The following is a 15,271-nucleotide window of genomic DNA, read 5'->3' as shown; positions in this document are numbered from 1 at the left end:
AGGCAGATACAAAGGGAGGTGAGACCAAGGCAGAAATAGGTAGGCAAAGGGAAAGGCAAGGAGAAAGGACAAGATAAGTCTAAGAAAGACAGGAGCCTCCCTAGGAAAGGCGAGTGGGAAATCAAGGGCCCCACTGGTCAGGAGCCACAGATCACCCACAGACCATTAACTTCTTCAACAGTCACATATAAGGGAAGATTGCTTTGCATCTGATTTTCCCTCCTCCCACAACAGGGTTAAGATGCTGCAAACAGAGCCTTCATGGAGGGCTCTTTGCTCTATCTGTAGACTCAAGACTCGCAGGCCAAGATGATATCATGGTTGCAGTAAGCAATGTGGATCATCAATCCTTGGAGTACAAGGATTTCACTGGAAGTCAGCCTGCGCCCCATCACAGACATCCTTCTATGATACAATGAGCAGAATTGAGGCTGGGCAAGAGGGGAGCTGGTCTCTTAGTTATTCTCTACAAGGTGTCTACCAGTTCTTGGAGAGCAGAGTGGAAAATATCTATCTCTAAGAGGCAGAACATCTCCAGCAAATGACTGTGTAGACAATCATGCAGCTCAAAAGTAAACACCTTTTACTCCTTCTGAGGCTTTGACTTCTCCTCTATGTCTATCCCAGCCTTGCACTTTTATTAATCACATGACCTGGGGCAAGCTACTTAAGATCTCAGAACCTTAGTCTCCTCTTCTGTATAGCAGAGATGAAACAGGCTGATTGTCCCTAATTCAAAAATATGAAATCTAAAATGGATTTTGAAGGATTTTGAATTTCAGATTAGAGATACTCTTCCATAAGCCTATGCAAATATTTCCAATTATTTTTAGAAACCCTCTGCAATCTAAAAAACTTCTTGTCCTAGGCACTTCAGATAAGGGATTCTCAATCTGTACTATCTATCTTATAGAGCTGTACTATCTTATAGAGCTTGCTGGGGTTAAATGTGTTGATTTGTGCAAAGGACACAGGAGGCTGAGTACACAGTAATACTCTATCCAGTCAGTATGGGCCATAAAGACCCAAAGGCTGTATCATTACTTGAACCTTTAAAAGCAGTCTGTCTCTGTCTTGATACTCTCAGAGCATCTCCTCTTCTCTCCTCTTCCATCCCCCTCCTAAGACAAGAAGGCACTGTCCTAGGAAAGAGCTGCTCTGGAAAACAGTTCTCAAACTTGACTATTCAGATTTCCTTCAGGAAGAATGTGAAGACACAATCTACCCCCAGAAATCATGATTTGGGGGCAATAACTTGGACATGGATAGTTTTAAAAGTTTCTCAGGGGATTTTAATGTGCAGCAAGAAATACAAACCTGCTAATCTGGATCCTGGTTACTGAAAGCATGGCCATGGGGCCAGTCACAATCAGCAGACCTACAAGCACTTCAGAAATGCAGAATAGCAGGGCCTAACCCAGACCTATTGAGTCCCAATCTGCATTCACAAGATCCCCAAGGGATTTGTGTTCATTAAACTTTGAAAAGCCTTATTTTAGAGCACTTTCCCCCTTCAAGTTCAGCTCAGTGGTCCCCTATGAATATACTCACCAGTTATTCATGAGGTAACTGGTATTGAATAAGCCTCTACCCCCACCCCACCCTGTCCCTTGGTGCCTCAGTTTGCATTAGCGATTCTAGTTGCCGTTTTTTAAGACATTGCTTCATAAATATTCTTCTGAGGGGAAGCTCCCAGCTATCTATCCTGTACTGTGATTTAGGAGACAGAGACAAGCTTGCTCCACTTGGGTGAAGAAGGTACAGGGAAATGGGATGTGCAGAGGAGCTACATGGAGGCCAAGGTTTCAAGACTTATTGGAAATATTCTTTTCAGTCTCTTTTGCTTATAAATGTATAAACTTGTCACCATTTCTGTATATAAACCAAAAATACTAAAAGAATTTTCCTACAAGACCCCTAGCATTCCATAGGGTGCTGGTAGACTGTGGTAGTTAGCTGTTTTTATAACAACCCAAATTTCATGGGTTATTTACAGAGAATGAGAGCTTCCTTAGTCAAGTGGTCAGGTCTCTGTGCTCAAATTACAGCCAAGTGGGGCGCCCCCCGGGACACAAAAGTCTGGAGTGGGAAACTGCTGAAAGATTTAAAGCAGCTCTGCCTTTACAACACACAGGCTCTAACACATGCAAGCATGCGTGCATGCGCACACATACATACACACACACACACACACACACACACACACCCAGGCACGCACATACTTTGTCTCCTTACAGATGAGGACCAGAATTCTAAGAACAGGAACAGCTCAAATTTGACTGGAACAAAGATACTTAAATCTTTCATTTGACATGCTGCCATTAAAAATTCTTAAGGAATTCATATGCCCTCTGGAAATTTTGGTCTAAAAAACATGTTTTCCCTGACCGTAGAAGTCATATATCATTCTTGAAAGAAAATAGAAAAACACGAAGGAAACAAAAATCACCCATTTTCCCAGCCATTTTGAATGAACCACTGTGAACATTTTCATATGTCTCTGTCTCCATCTAAATACTTAAAAACAAACTGTACATTATACTGCCCATATTGTTTTATAACTTGCCCTTTAAAAAACAATATCATGATATTTTCTAAATGTGATCTAAATGACTTCATAGTATTTGTGTATTAATGTTGCCAAAATCAATGCATAGTTAGTAAAACCTACATATGCATGTATAACTTATTACACATTTGCTTTTATATATATATATATATATACATATATACATTCTTATAAAAATTATGAAGATTTCTGTATACATATCTGCTTATGATTTTAATTAGCTTTTTACTTGTTTTCTGTTTTGATGTTAAGAATATTCTCCTAGAAGAATTACTAGATCAATGGGTATAAACTCTTAAAGGCTTTCAGTACAAATTACAAATTGCTCTGAGAAATAGTTATCCCAATGAATACTCCCACCACCAATATATAAATTATCTAATGATGCTGTGCATTTGGGGCTTTTTGAGCTTCGTATTCTTCCCCTGACTCTAACTAGAGGAATAAGCCCCAGGTAGCCAAGGAATCTTGAAATCTCAGCCCTTAACATCTTGCATATGGTAGGGTAGGTGGAAAAGAGGCAGTAAGAAATGTGTGCATAGCAGGAAGGAAGGGAAAGGAGGTGGAAGAAACGTCCTGGCTCACCTCAAAGATGAATTTGGAGCTGCCAAAGTTGGTCTTCTGTTTCTGCCAGAAGTTGTCTGGCTTGATGATGAGGGCCACATGGATCTCAGCTGGAAAGGCCTCTTGCAGCGTTTTGAGGAGGGGCTTGATGAGGTCCCACTTGGAGCCTCGCATGTCGATGATGACGGTGAAGCCACGTTTGCACACGTCCTCACTGCAGGGAGGTCAGAGGTCAGGTATGATCAATCTTGGCACCTGTGTCTTTAGAGTATACTGAAGCCCCAAATTCCCTTCAACTTGGACCATGTTTGCAGGCTCATTCCAGGTCTCCTGCTACCTTCTGGTCCAACTCAATATCAGTAGGTACAGCCTCAGAAAACCTTTCTAGATTAACCCAATCTGACCAATGGTTGTGGCATTCTACCCTCTTCCAGCACTTCCCAAACAGCTCAGCCTTCCACAAAGTCAAAGTATTTAAGAAGTTTATATTTTGCATATCCTCCATTGTATTTGACAGTTTCTTTCTCCTTTTCTCCTTCCTTGGATAAATTATGCTTTTCCCATTCAAATTTAAACTCTCTAAAGACAATGATTTCACTGCCCTTTAAAGCTGAGGTAGAAATTCCTCAGCAAGACTCTGCTTTCCCCTGTACCCACACCTGTGACAGACACAGGTAGACCTTATACCTTACACCTTACCGCTAAATCTGAACTGGGCCAGATAAACCCTTTCCAATAAAGAGCTATAGGCCAATTCAACTGTTTAGAGACAGCACACAAAGCACTAATATAATGTACCCACCACCACTGTACTTAAGATGAGTTTCTTTTTCTTTTCTTTTTTTTTTTTTTGGTACCAGGGATCAAACTTTGGACCTTGCACTTGTAAGGCAGGTATGGCAACACTGAGCTAAATCCCTGCTCTAAGATGAATTTCTTACAGTTCCAAATATATGTTACCTTTTAAAAATCAGGTCACTAAGTTATACTGACCACTTTAGCAAGAGCAAGGATGGGACTGAAACAAGGCCCTTTCTCATGTTCTACTACAAAAGTCAAGCATGAAAATGCATAGTTTAGGATTTTGGGGATGAGAAGAGTAACTCTTAAAGTCAAGGCCAAAATGACTGACCATCTTGAAAACCAAGAAATAAGTAGGCTAAATGAATCAAAAGGTTATATGATTTATTAAGGCAAAGCTTACTTAAACACTTAATCCTTGACTATAACTCCTGAACATAAAAAGAAAACAATGAAGTTCAAAATAGTTACAAAGTTTCAGTTTGGAAGATGGTCATTGTTTTGGTAGTTCCAAGACTTTCCTCTTATTTTTAGTTTATTTAACCTATCCATTTATTTTATAATTTCAAGCAGACTTTGACTGATTCACATTTTTTGTGTAAATATTGGTGCAGTATTTCTTTGGAGACTTTTGTTTAATTCCCTATTTCCTACGTGGCATAGTACTTGTTTAAACCACTGTGCATGTCATGTGAGTCTCAGCCACTAGTGGTAAGCCTCCTTTGGAGGACTGAGACTACAAAAGGAGACAAAAACATTTTTTCAGGTGTCCATTATCAAATTTTTGTGTCTGTGCAAGTGTTCCACACATATGGCAGCTTCTTAGGAGCCCAGTTAGACAGTAAACTTCAGGAAGGAAGAACTCTCCCTAGCAGGGGAGAAAGGCTGAGTCTTTGTTTCTTCCCAAATCCTGCGCTCCAAAGGAAAGGAGCTGCCTCTTCTTCTCTGACATTTAATGAATCCACAAGTGGCCAAGTTCTCCTGTAAATAAAGTTCTCTGTAATGTAACTTGCTTAAACTACAATTTCTTTATTATAAGGAATATCTGATAACTATGGGAAAACTAAAATATTAAAATATCTGTATGAGATACCAGTGGTAGGAGTTTATAACACTCTGACCTATATCCTTTCAATCTTTTTTGTGTGTACAGTGTTCTGACTATATAGTGTTGTACTTTTCATTGTAACATACAATTTGTTGTCATATCTGAAACTTGTCTGAAACTCTTAAATTTAATTGCACATAGCTCATCCCTTCCAACCATGTCCAACCTCCAGCCTTTTTCCATTCTTTCAAATGTTATAATAAAAATATTTTTAAAAGAAAGTTATATTACTTATACACATTATACTACATATTTTGTATGTGGCCCACAATAATTCCTCTTCACTAAAAAAAAAAAATTGGGGGGCTACAGGTTGACATGGCTGGATAATCAATGTCATTGCTGCTTCACACACACAAAAAAATCAATTTGTATATCCCTGGTAATTATATGAAAGTAGCCCCTTTAGTGTATCCTCATATTATGATTTAGATTTAGGATGACTCTCAAAGGTCTCATAACTTCAGAGGCTGGGCTTTTGGATGGTGACTGGATCACGGAGTTGTGATTATTTATCCAAGGTTTCAGGCACTAATGAATTCAGCAGGAAGTAGGGCCTGGTTGGAGGTGGATCACTAGGATGCAGTGACTTTGAAGGGTTTTATCTTCTCCTTTCTCTTTCTCTTTGCTTCCTGACAGCCATGACTTGAGCACTTTCCTCCACCAGACTGTTCTGTCATGCCTGAGAGCCAGCCAACCATGGACTGTAAATGTGAGTCAAATTAAACCTCTCTTCCTTTAAATTGTGGGTGTCTCAGTGATGCAAAATGTAGCTGAGACACCTCATCAGCACACATCACTGAATTTTTAAATTCTTTGCCTATTTCCATGAAAAATAACTATTTCGTTTAAATTTGTTTACCAGCTATTGGTCATTGGTTCATAAATATTGCTCCCGTAAGTCAGTATATTTATCGATTTTTCCAGTGGTGTTTAATGTCTTTTCTCACTGAATGTAGTGTAGTTTAGCTTGACCAAAATTTGTGCATTGCCAGTATATCATGAACTGTAAAGTAACCATGGGACTTGCATTCCTTAGAGATAATAGTCTTACTCATTTTTCCTGTTTCTCAGGCTCCATCCCTGTTGTCATAATTACGCTGACACAAGAAATCTGTGGCCCTAACAACAAATACTGAGTGCTGTTACTAGGCCTGGAAGTTGACTACCTCATCATCTAAATGTGGGGGTCAGCAGTAGGTTACACACTATTAACTAACGATTTCTGACAAGTGAAAGTAGAAATCAGGTACTAAAATTCTTCAGGAAGCGCTAACTTGGGAGAGGAAGAAACAAGGGTTGAATGCTGAGGACTAATCTAATTGCCATTTTTCTGTGAAAACAGCCTAATCTCCCAAGGTGCTTTGTGTATCTGGTGTCAAGAAGAGGGCATAGCTGGGGAGAGGGGAAGGAATGCTTTGCCACACATTTATTTTTTGCCAGGGACTGTGGGTGGCACTTGCTATACATTATTTCATTATTTTTTTTTTATTGAGTTTATTGGTACATTTAGGGATACAGTACAGTTACATTCATTGTTGGGATCATGTACCTTTACATGGCAAGTCTTGATTCTCATTTTTTTCCCCTTACCTCTGCCCTCCCTTCACCCCCTCCTCCCCTCCCCATCTACAAACACTTTATTTTATTTTATTCTCATAGTTACCTTACAAACTAAGTTATCTCAGTGTAAGAGAAGATAAAATTGAAGCTCAACATTTGCCTAATGCCATATGCATAGCAAGTGGGCTAAGAAGAAGCAATATTCAAAGCTGGGACTGTGGATTCCTAAGGTTATACTCAGGGCCTATATCATGTTGCACCCATCACAATGACACTATGTGTGGGTGTCCATGTGTTTGGGGACAGGAGTCAGGGGTCAGCAATGAGAGGCTTAGGGAGCTCACAAAGGATGAAGGAAACTAGGTCTGGAGTCCCAGTGGATGACCTTCAGTCTACAGTCAATGCAAAATCACAAAACCTAGAAGTAGAATAACATGGAAAATTGATAAAGTATTTCATTTTGGTTCAAGCATGTGTGTAAATAGGTGACAGTAGTGATGTTCTGAGTGCATTAGAAGACCCTCTTCTGAGCTTTGTCATTCCTCCTGCACTATTCCCCCAGGGGCCAAGGAGACTTGCCCAAATGGAGGCCAAGTGCACATGTGTGCATGTACACACATACACACACACACACACAGACACACACCCTCTCCTCCTAGGACTTGAAATCTTAAAACTCTTTGCCCAAAGGGCCCTTAGCCTATTTCTTGGGTTCATGGGTACCTCTTTCCAGGGTCCAACCCCCCAGGGCACCATCACAATGCGTACACCTAGGTCCATTGGTGGCAGAAGGCTGCTATTTGCAATGATCTGGCTAGAACAGGAATGTACAAGCTAAGGTATCCACATGCATCCCCCTGCTATGGAGGACAGAATGGGAGAATGATAGAGAAGGCAGGTGAGAGCACAGGCTGGGGACGTGTCTCTCTGTGCTGCTGTGTTTTGACTCAGAGGAGTCCAAGAAGTCTAAATTTGAAGGTGGTCTCTGAGGTTGCTATGAAGATTGATTTACTAAGGTAGGACAAAACATGTTTGTTTGTTTGTTTTTCAGTTTGTTAGCTTAGTCCATTACTTGGGGGGGGGGTTCAGGGATCGAACTCAGGCCCTTGTGCTTGCTGAGACAGGCAGCAGAACCACTGAGCCAAATCCCCAGCCCCAGTCCATTACTTTTAAATATTGAGAGGAAAGGTTTGTGGGCTTCCATTTACTCTCCTGCCGCTGGCTCTACAATGTTAGAATCAGGCCTGATCAGAGAAGCCAGAGTGAAAGCCAGTTTCATATCAGGATGTGCTGATATGCTGAGGCAGGAGTGTCAGATTATCCTACAGGTCATGAGGTACTATGGAAGGATATTTTACATTCAGGGATGGAGCGTGATCAGGTGATTTGGGAAGATCGCCCTCCTGGTATGCAGAGAATTGACTGGAGTCATTCCAAAGGAGTGGTGAGAGTAGAGAAGAGAAGCCACCTCCTCTGAATCCTTGCTAAAATTACTTTTCAATAAAGTCCTCCTGTAACGGCCACCCTATTAAAAACTACAACTGTTGTCAGACATTTCCTACCCCATTCCCTGATTTATTTCTTCACTTAGTACTTATAGCCATCTGGATAATATATTTCCTTCTTCACTAGAAAGTAACCTCAACAAGGGCAGGGATTTTTGTGTTCATTTCACTGTTGGATCCCAGTGTTATTCAGTGCCTGATGCATAGGAAGACTCACTACATTGAAGAAAAAGAGGCAGCAATTAAGGATATAGAAACTAGAATCCAACATCCTAGGCCTGAGTCCCAGATCCACCAAAGACATATTGTGGACCCTGGGCAAGTTGCTTTTACCTCTCTATGTTGCAGCACTCATGAAGCAGGAGAATGGACACAGTGGTCAATATCAGGGTCTTGAGAGGGCCACTCAGAACAGCAAGGCTCTTCCAGGGCCCTTTCCTTGGCCACAGAGCCCATCCTCCAGCTCCTTGAGTGCTGTAGCCATCAGCTTGTGCCTGCCATACTCTCTGGAGACCTGTCCAGAGACCAGAAAACTGGGCAGTGATGGCCCCACCCCAGGGCTGTCCAATGCCTCTCTGACACAGGTGTGCTGAAGCCTGGGCCCTTCTCAGAGCAGAGCGACTCTGAAGTATGGGATTTGTTCAGGGCCTGTCCAGTACCCAGTGAGGCTACAGCTGGACTTTCTGAGATCACATCCTTGCTTGGTCCTTCCCCTTCCCACTCTGCTTCTCACATTCTCTTACTAGTTTTTCCTGGATAGCATGCTCTTAATAAATTATCTGCTCCCAAATCCCTATCTCAAAACACAGAGCCTGAGACAATTACTTTTATTATATGTTAGAAATAATTATTTAACTATAAGGATATATTTCATGCATATATGAATTTCTGAAGGCAATTTGATATATGATCTGGAAATACAAAAGTAGGCTAGAAATCTTGATTTGAGAGTCATACAGTGCCTGGCCCTTTCTGAATAAATCAATCCATGAATGAGTGAGGGCTATTACGTCCAGAAGTAGGTAAGAGCATACAACAGAAACAAATAAGAGGAAATAAGCCATCTTCTGAGATTAGAGAGAACCAGGAGAGTAGTGATGCTGAACAGGAAGAAGCTTTCCAGCAGCAGCCAGTGTCAAATGCTGCAGAGGTAGGTCATGACAGCAGTCACAATGTTTAGCATCTAAGAGGCCGTGGTCCCAGGGGTCAGGGCAGCTTTCAATGCAGGCTGGGCTGGAATTAATGCTGGAGTGGGACAAAATCATCCTAGTTGATCTCTGGGATAATTGGAGGAAAGGTCAAAGACAGCAGCAGTTGCTTGCACTGCATTCCCAGCCCCTCGTCCCCTCCCACACTCCCAGGAACCCCACACAGCTCCCCAGCCTGCCCCCTTCTCAAAGCTCCCACTCTTAGTCCTCCTCTCCCCTTGCTTGGAATGCTCAGAGGTGGGGCAGTGTCAGCCAACCAAGTTACACTGATACACATAGCTATCAGGTAGTCTTCCTTTCCCTTTAGATGATTTACCTTTTGAAAGACATTTATTAGCCCAAATCAGATTTTCAGAGACAAGATTTTGCATTGTGCATGCTGAGGACAGGAGCAGAAGCAGCAGCACTTGGAGCAGCAGGCCTTTAGAAAGGGAGAGAGAGAGCGGCCCCTCCATATTGCTCATCTCTTCTCTGAGAGGGAAAAGGTGGCCCCTGCTCCCTTCCCCGCTCCTACCCACCCCACTGTTTCCCTGCTGGTGCTTGGCACCCCTGTAGCCAGCTTCTTACCCTATGTGATAAATCACTGTTCCCCAAAACTGAGCTGAGAACTGTTTCATAGACTCTCGGTGGGGGGCTCTCAAGCCTAGAAGTCATAAATGTATACACCAAATGACTGGATGATTGATCAGCTGTTTCTTGTTCTCAATTCTAGACCATTTACTCTTTTGTTCATTAAATGTCACTGGGGCTGTTTTCACTCAGCAAGCATGTGCTTGAAAAGGCATTTTCACCACCTTATGCCAATGCTTCTCAAACTTCAGGAGCTTTCATTATCACTTAGGATGTTTATGTTAAAATGCTGACTTGGGGGACACTTTGCAAATATTCCGATGAAGAATTTTCTGGGATGAAGCCCTGCAGTCTCCCTAGTGACCCAAAGACATTTTTTTTCTCTTAGGTGTAGCTTGTGAGAGTTTAATGATAAGGACTTAGGTTGCTTTAATCAGATACTATATTTAGAACACTCCCTGATGAGTGGCAGGCAACACACAACACTATCAGAGAGGACCATGAAATATACTAAGAACAATATTTACAAGGTGAACCAACAAAGACACCAGCCAGGAAACTGAGGAAAATGTTACTGAATTTCTCTTTACATTCATGGCCTCATAAATGGGAGAAGAGCACTTATGCCAGCATGGGCTTGGCAGGATTTCTGCCGCTATATGTTTTTGGTTCTTTATGCAAGGACTGAGCTCCTCCATGCTAGGCCTAAAGAGGAGCTCCACGAAGAGCTGGCAGCTGCCCACTCCAACGTAGCTGACTGCTCCATCAGGCACTGCTTAAGATGTGCTTTCCTAGGCTTCCCACTTTACTTCTAAATCGCCATGAAATCACTGTAGAGTTGCTGCTCATCATATACTCAGGCTGACAGCTTCATCTCAAACTTCTGGGCAAGTAACAAGTGTCTCTCTAGGGGTACTTTAGGTCCTGTGCACTGCTGATGCCCAAGTCCCCTCTTGACTGACTGGGCTGTGAATTATGTGAAGGCTGGCTCAGGTCTGACAGACCCAGGTGTGGAGGGCCTCACAACAGGTAGGTGACAAACAGTCACATGAAAGCTGAACCTTTAGCTCATGGTAGACACACATGCTTAGCAGAGATCACATTGCAGCAGCCTACTACTGATCCTAATCCCCAAAAGTGTTTTCATCAGATACAAATGCTACTGTAATGGTTTCTCTTATCTCTGGCAAGGCTTAAACCCACTCCTCTGCAACCCATTCCCTGCTCATTCACTCTAATATAATCTATCTTTTAGCCTTTGGATTTACCTATCTTTTCACACCTTAGAAGATTCAGTGGCCTTAGCCTGCAGAATAGTGGCTAGAGTGCCAGTGCCTCAAGCCACAGTAGCTGTGGGACCTGGACAGCAGGACTGAGCACCTGTCAGTGACAACCCCAGGCCAGAGCTTCACCCTGGGTCTCTGGTTTCAGGGAGCCAAGCACCACTTGCTCCCATCCCTCCGTGCCCCCTGCCCAAGTAAAACCTAGGCCACTGCCCTGGATTCTATCCTGGCCACACTGTTGAACAGCTGAACATTTTCCTTATCATCTGACCAAGAGTTTGGATCCTAATGCCACCTTTTCTTCTTCCATGATCTCCTCGGTCAGAATGATCATCCCCTTGCTGAAACAGACAACACACTATTATTCTTCATGCTTCTCTTAGTCCCCTTATTAGTTTCATTTTTAAAATTAAACTTTGCCCTCTCATCTTTGTATGCCTTTGTGTTTTCCATCCCAAATTCATTTTTGCCTAGGTAAATTCTAATCACATTTGAAAGTTCAACTAATATGCCTTTATCCAAGATGTCTCTGCTTACTGATATATTCCCTCCTACCCACTATCCACTTACAACCACCAGCCCCTGCCACTGGGACAAGAGCTCTTTTCATTCACTGCCATAACCCTGTGCTTTCCTGGTGAAGCAGTTATGATATGTGGGTAACTATGGCCAGGCTCTAGTTGATCAATGTCCGTATCCTTACACAGCTTTTATGGCCTCAAAAGGACAACTTAGTTAGGAAAGTGCTTCATACATAATCCAGTGTCACATATTATCCATTAATTCATTCATTTATTCATCCAAAATGTTTATTGAACACTGAGTTTGTGGCTGGCCCACTACTACTTGCTGGGGAATAAATGTGGACAAGACAGAAACATGAAGGTTACATTCTAGAGGAAAGAGATGGACACAACACAGTAGCTTAACAAAATAAAAGCAAATTATGACGTCATGATTTGTCACATGATGAGCACAGGTCATTTGAGATGGCACCTAAGCAGAGACCTAAACTTTGAGAAGGAACTAAGAAGACACTGAAAGGACTCAGACAGAGGGAACAGCCTGTGCAAAGGCTGGAGAGAGCCCATGTGCTGGCTGCTCCTCCACTAGATGGAAGCAGAAATAGTGAAGTTCAGTAAGAAGCAGGAAATGAGCAGCCACACCTGGTCCAGAGCTCTAACTCTCAAGGACCTGGAAACCTCAGGCAGGAAAGACATCAGATGAGAGCCAAACCATTAAAACTTGGAGCAGGTGGTTGGGTAAAAAATAGAACCTATTTATATGCTAATGATAAAAGTTTACTTTTACTGAGCACCTGTGGCTCTATGTATGGTAAGCACTTTATATAGCAACATCTTATTTATCTCCCACATGAAACTCTCAGGTAGAGCTCGTTATTATCCTTCCTTATAGTTAAGAAAAATGAGGATCAGAAAAAGCTGAATAACCTGCTTAATGTCACCACAAAGGATAAAATGAGAAGCTGAACGGAGGTCTGTTTGACTCCAGGATTTGGGCATGAAAGCCCTTTTGTCAATTTGCATTCTTACAAGCACAGAACATTCAGCTTGGAAGAAACTTCATGCTTATGCTTATTAGTTCCTTCATGCTGGAGCTGAGCATAGAACATTCCAGAGAAGAGAACAGACCTGCTTATTTTTAAAAAGCTTTTTACTATTTATTTATTTATTTATTTATACTTTTGGTATTGAGCATTGAACCCGGGCCGTTGCACTTGCGAGGCAGGTGCTAGAACAACTGAGCTAAATCCCCGGCAAGGTCACCTCATTTGATGGATGTCTTGGCCACTTTGGCTGGACATCCAGATGTTCACTGCCTTCCCTGGGCTTTTTATTAAACCAGGAGCACTCTGAAAGGAAGAAAAACTCTCACTTAAAGAAGTGGGCATTTAATAATCTGGTTTGGATGGCCAGCATACCCTGTGTGAGTACTAAGGCTCCCAATTTAGGAACAAGGAGCATTCTGTCAGCAGTATGGTGTGTTAGAATCCTAGTGTGGAAGCTCAGGAATGCCCCATGTCTGGATCAGGGTGGAGCAGAATTAACCTTAAAATCAGATCTTATTACTGAATTGCCCAGGGATAGTGACAAATTCACTAGATGGATCACCAAGGAGTGGGTGTCAGAGAGGAAAGAGAAATGGAGTTAAGGACTTCCAATTTAACAAGGGCTAGCTATGCCACAACACTGGTCCCACTGTTGCAGGCAGGATGAACCAGTGCAGGCAGGCATACATGGGCAAGCCATACTCATGGCTCCTGGACTTTTTTTTTTGTCTTGTAGTGTTAGGGATCAAACCCAGGGCCTTGTAGGTAAGCACAAGTAAGCCACACCCCCAACCTCGTGGACAGACTCTAATACCTGGCGACTGTCCATCACCAGAAGAGACCATGAAGAAGTTATCTGCTTCATGCTTCACCCCATCATTGTGCTGTACCCAAGCTCCCTTAATCTTCCAGGAGGGAATTCTCAGGTCAGAACTGGAGAAGAAAGAAAGGGTCCTTGACAGTATCAGAAAATTATTCCATTGACCCACCTGTGTTGGAATTTGGAAATATTCTCAGATGCAGTCTCTGGCTGTAGATCTCCTGATCTGCCATACCCTGCTTCTGCTCTTCATTCCTATTCTAACAGTGTTGGCAGTTCCCTGTTGACTGCTCTGAAGCAGGCCACACCCACTTTCTTAAACAACCAGAAATCAGCAGGTGTTGAAGAGAAGTGTTAAGGACAGGTTAGCACCTGCTTTGAGTTTTCTAATTGGTATAATCAGAAGTAGTAAAAAGAATACTAGATGAGGCAGCACCTCCTGGAGAAATGAGCCACTCTATGGAGCTTTATGTTCTGAATGAATGTTTGCTCTGCGAAGTCCCCTTCAAGCCTTGATGTCCAAACAGCAGGGGAGAGAGGGCTCTTTTTGCTTTTCAAGTACCTTTCTCCATTGGGTCAAGGGGACCGTCCATTATTAGCTGGCGTTCTGCTGTGATATAATTCAGCTGCTATTAAATCCTTTCAAGACTCACCTTAATTTACCCAGAGGTTTGGCTTTTGCTTTTATTTTGTCTTGTCTTTTTTGTTTTGTTTTACTGAAGATATTCTCTGTCCTTTCTCCCAGGTTATTCTTATTCTCAAAAGTTGATGTCTTTTCTACCTATTTAATAATCCACCTTTTTTTTTGTTTTGATTTGTTTTGTTTTGTTTTTTGGTACCAGCAGTCGAACTCAGGACCTTGTGCCTGCCAGGTAGGTTCAGCACAACTGAGCTATAACTCTGGCCCTCCAAGAATCCATCTTTTGTCTTTGCACCTTTGAATTGTGATATCAGGGCCAGAGGGGACACAGGACAGTACAAACTGATGTGTTACTCTAAAGCTTCCCTCTACAAAGTGGGAAGATTCTGATTAATTGGTCTGAGGTTGGATTCAATGTTTTTTAAAGTTCCCTCTGGTGATTCTAACACGTGGCCATTGGTAAGTACTGTTAAAGGGTAAGGCTTTGAAGATATTGGTTCCCAGCTTTAGAAAACAACCCTTGCCAGTTCTGACCCTTAAGTCTGTCAAAGGAAATCCAGCTCTTGTCATCTGTGGAGGCAAATGAGGAAGGTTGGTGTTTTCCACCTCTTTAAAATCTGTTAGGAGGGCCAGGCGTGGTGGCACATGCCTGTAATCCCAGCACTCGGGAGGCTTAGGCAGGAAGATTGCTGTGAGTTCGAAACCAGCCTAGGCTATGTAGTGAGTTCAAGGTCAATCTCAACTATATAGCGAGACCCTGTCTCAAAAAAAGAAAAAAAAAGAAGCACTGTAAAATCTGTTAATTTCATCCAGATGAGGCTGTTAAAAGAAATGCTGGAAGAAGAGATGTGGCCATTTCTCTTTTTCTCCCTAGATAGGATTTAATAAAGTAAGAAATAGCAATGACCCAGGCCCCCAACTGACACACAGATTTTTCAAGGGTGGTCATAAAGTGGTGTTCAGACCTAAAATCATACAGCAGGAAATCTGCATCCATATACCACCTCCAATGCTGCTTTAAGCACGAACACTTTTGTTCAATCCCCGGTACCAAAAAAAAAAAAAAAAAA

General features: G+C 42.3%; 1 protein-coding gene across 17 annotated transcripts in view; it reads right to left on the bottom strand.

Annotated features, from left to right (window-relative positions):
- Nucleotides 1-15,271, bottom strand: part of Kalrn (kalirin RhoGEF kinase) — a 584,665-nt gene that overhangs the window by 422,395 nt on the left and 146,999 nt on the right. For all 17 annotated transcript variants that reach the window (XM_010618178.2, XM_010618187.2, XM_010618192.2 and 14 more), the window contains exon 4: nucleotides 3,155-3,347. In XM_010618178.2, the coding sequence (XP_010616480.1) occupies nucleotides 3,155-3,347 (193 nt within the window). The remainder of the gene's footprint in view (nucleotides 1-3,154; nucleotides 3,348-15,271) is intronic.

The sequence above is a fragment of the Fukomys damarensis genome, unplaced genomic scaffold, assembly GCF_012274545.1.
Source record: "Fukomys damarensis isolate Sample0158 unplaced genomic scaffold, DMR_v1.0_HiC HiC_scaffold_24, whole genome shotgun sequence".
NCBI lineage: Eukaryota > Metazoa > Chordata > Mammalia > Rodentia > Bathyergidae > Fukomys > Fukomys damarensis.
Note: the sequence above shows the minus strand (reverse complement) of the source record. Positions and strands in the feature narration are given on the sequence as shown.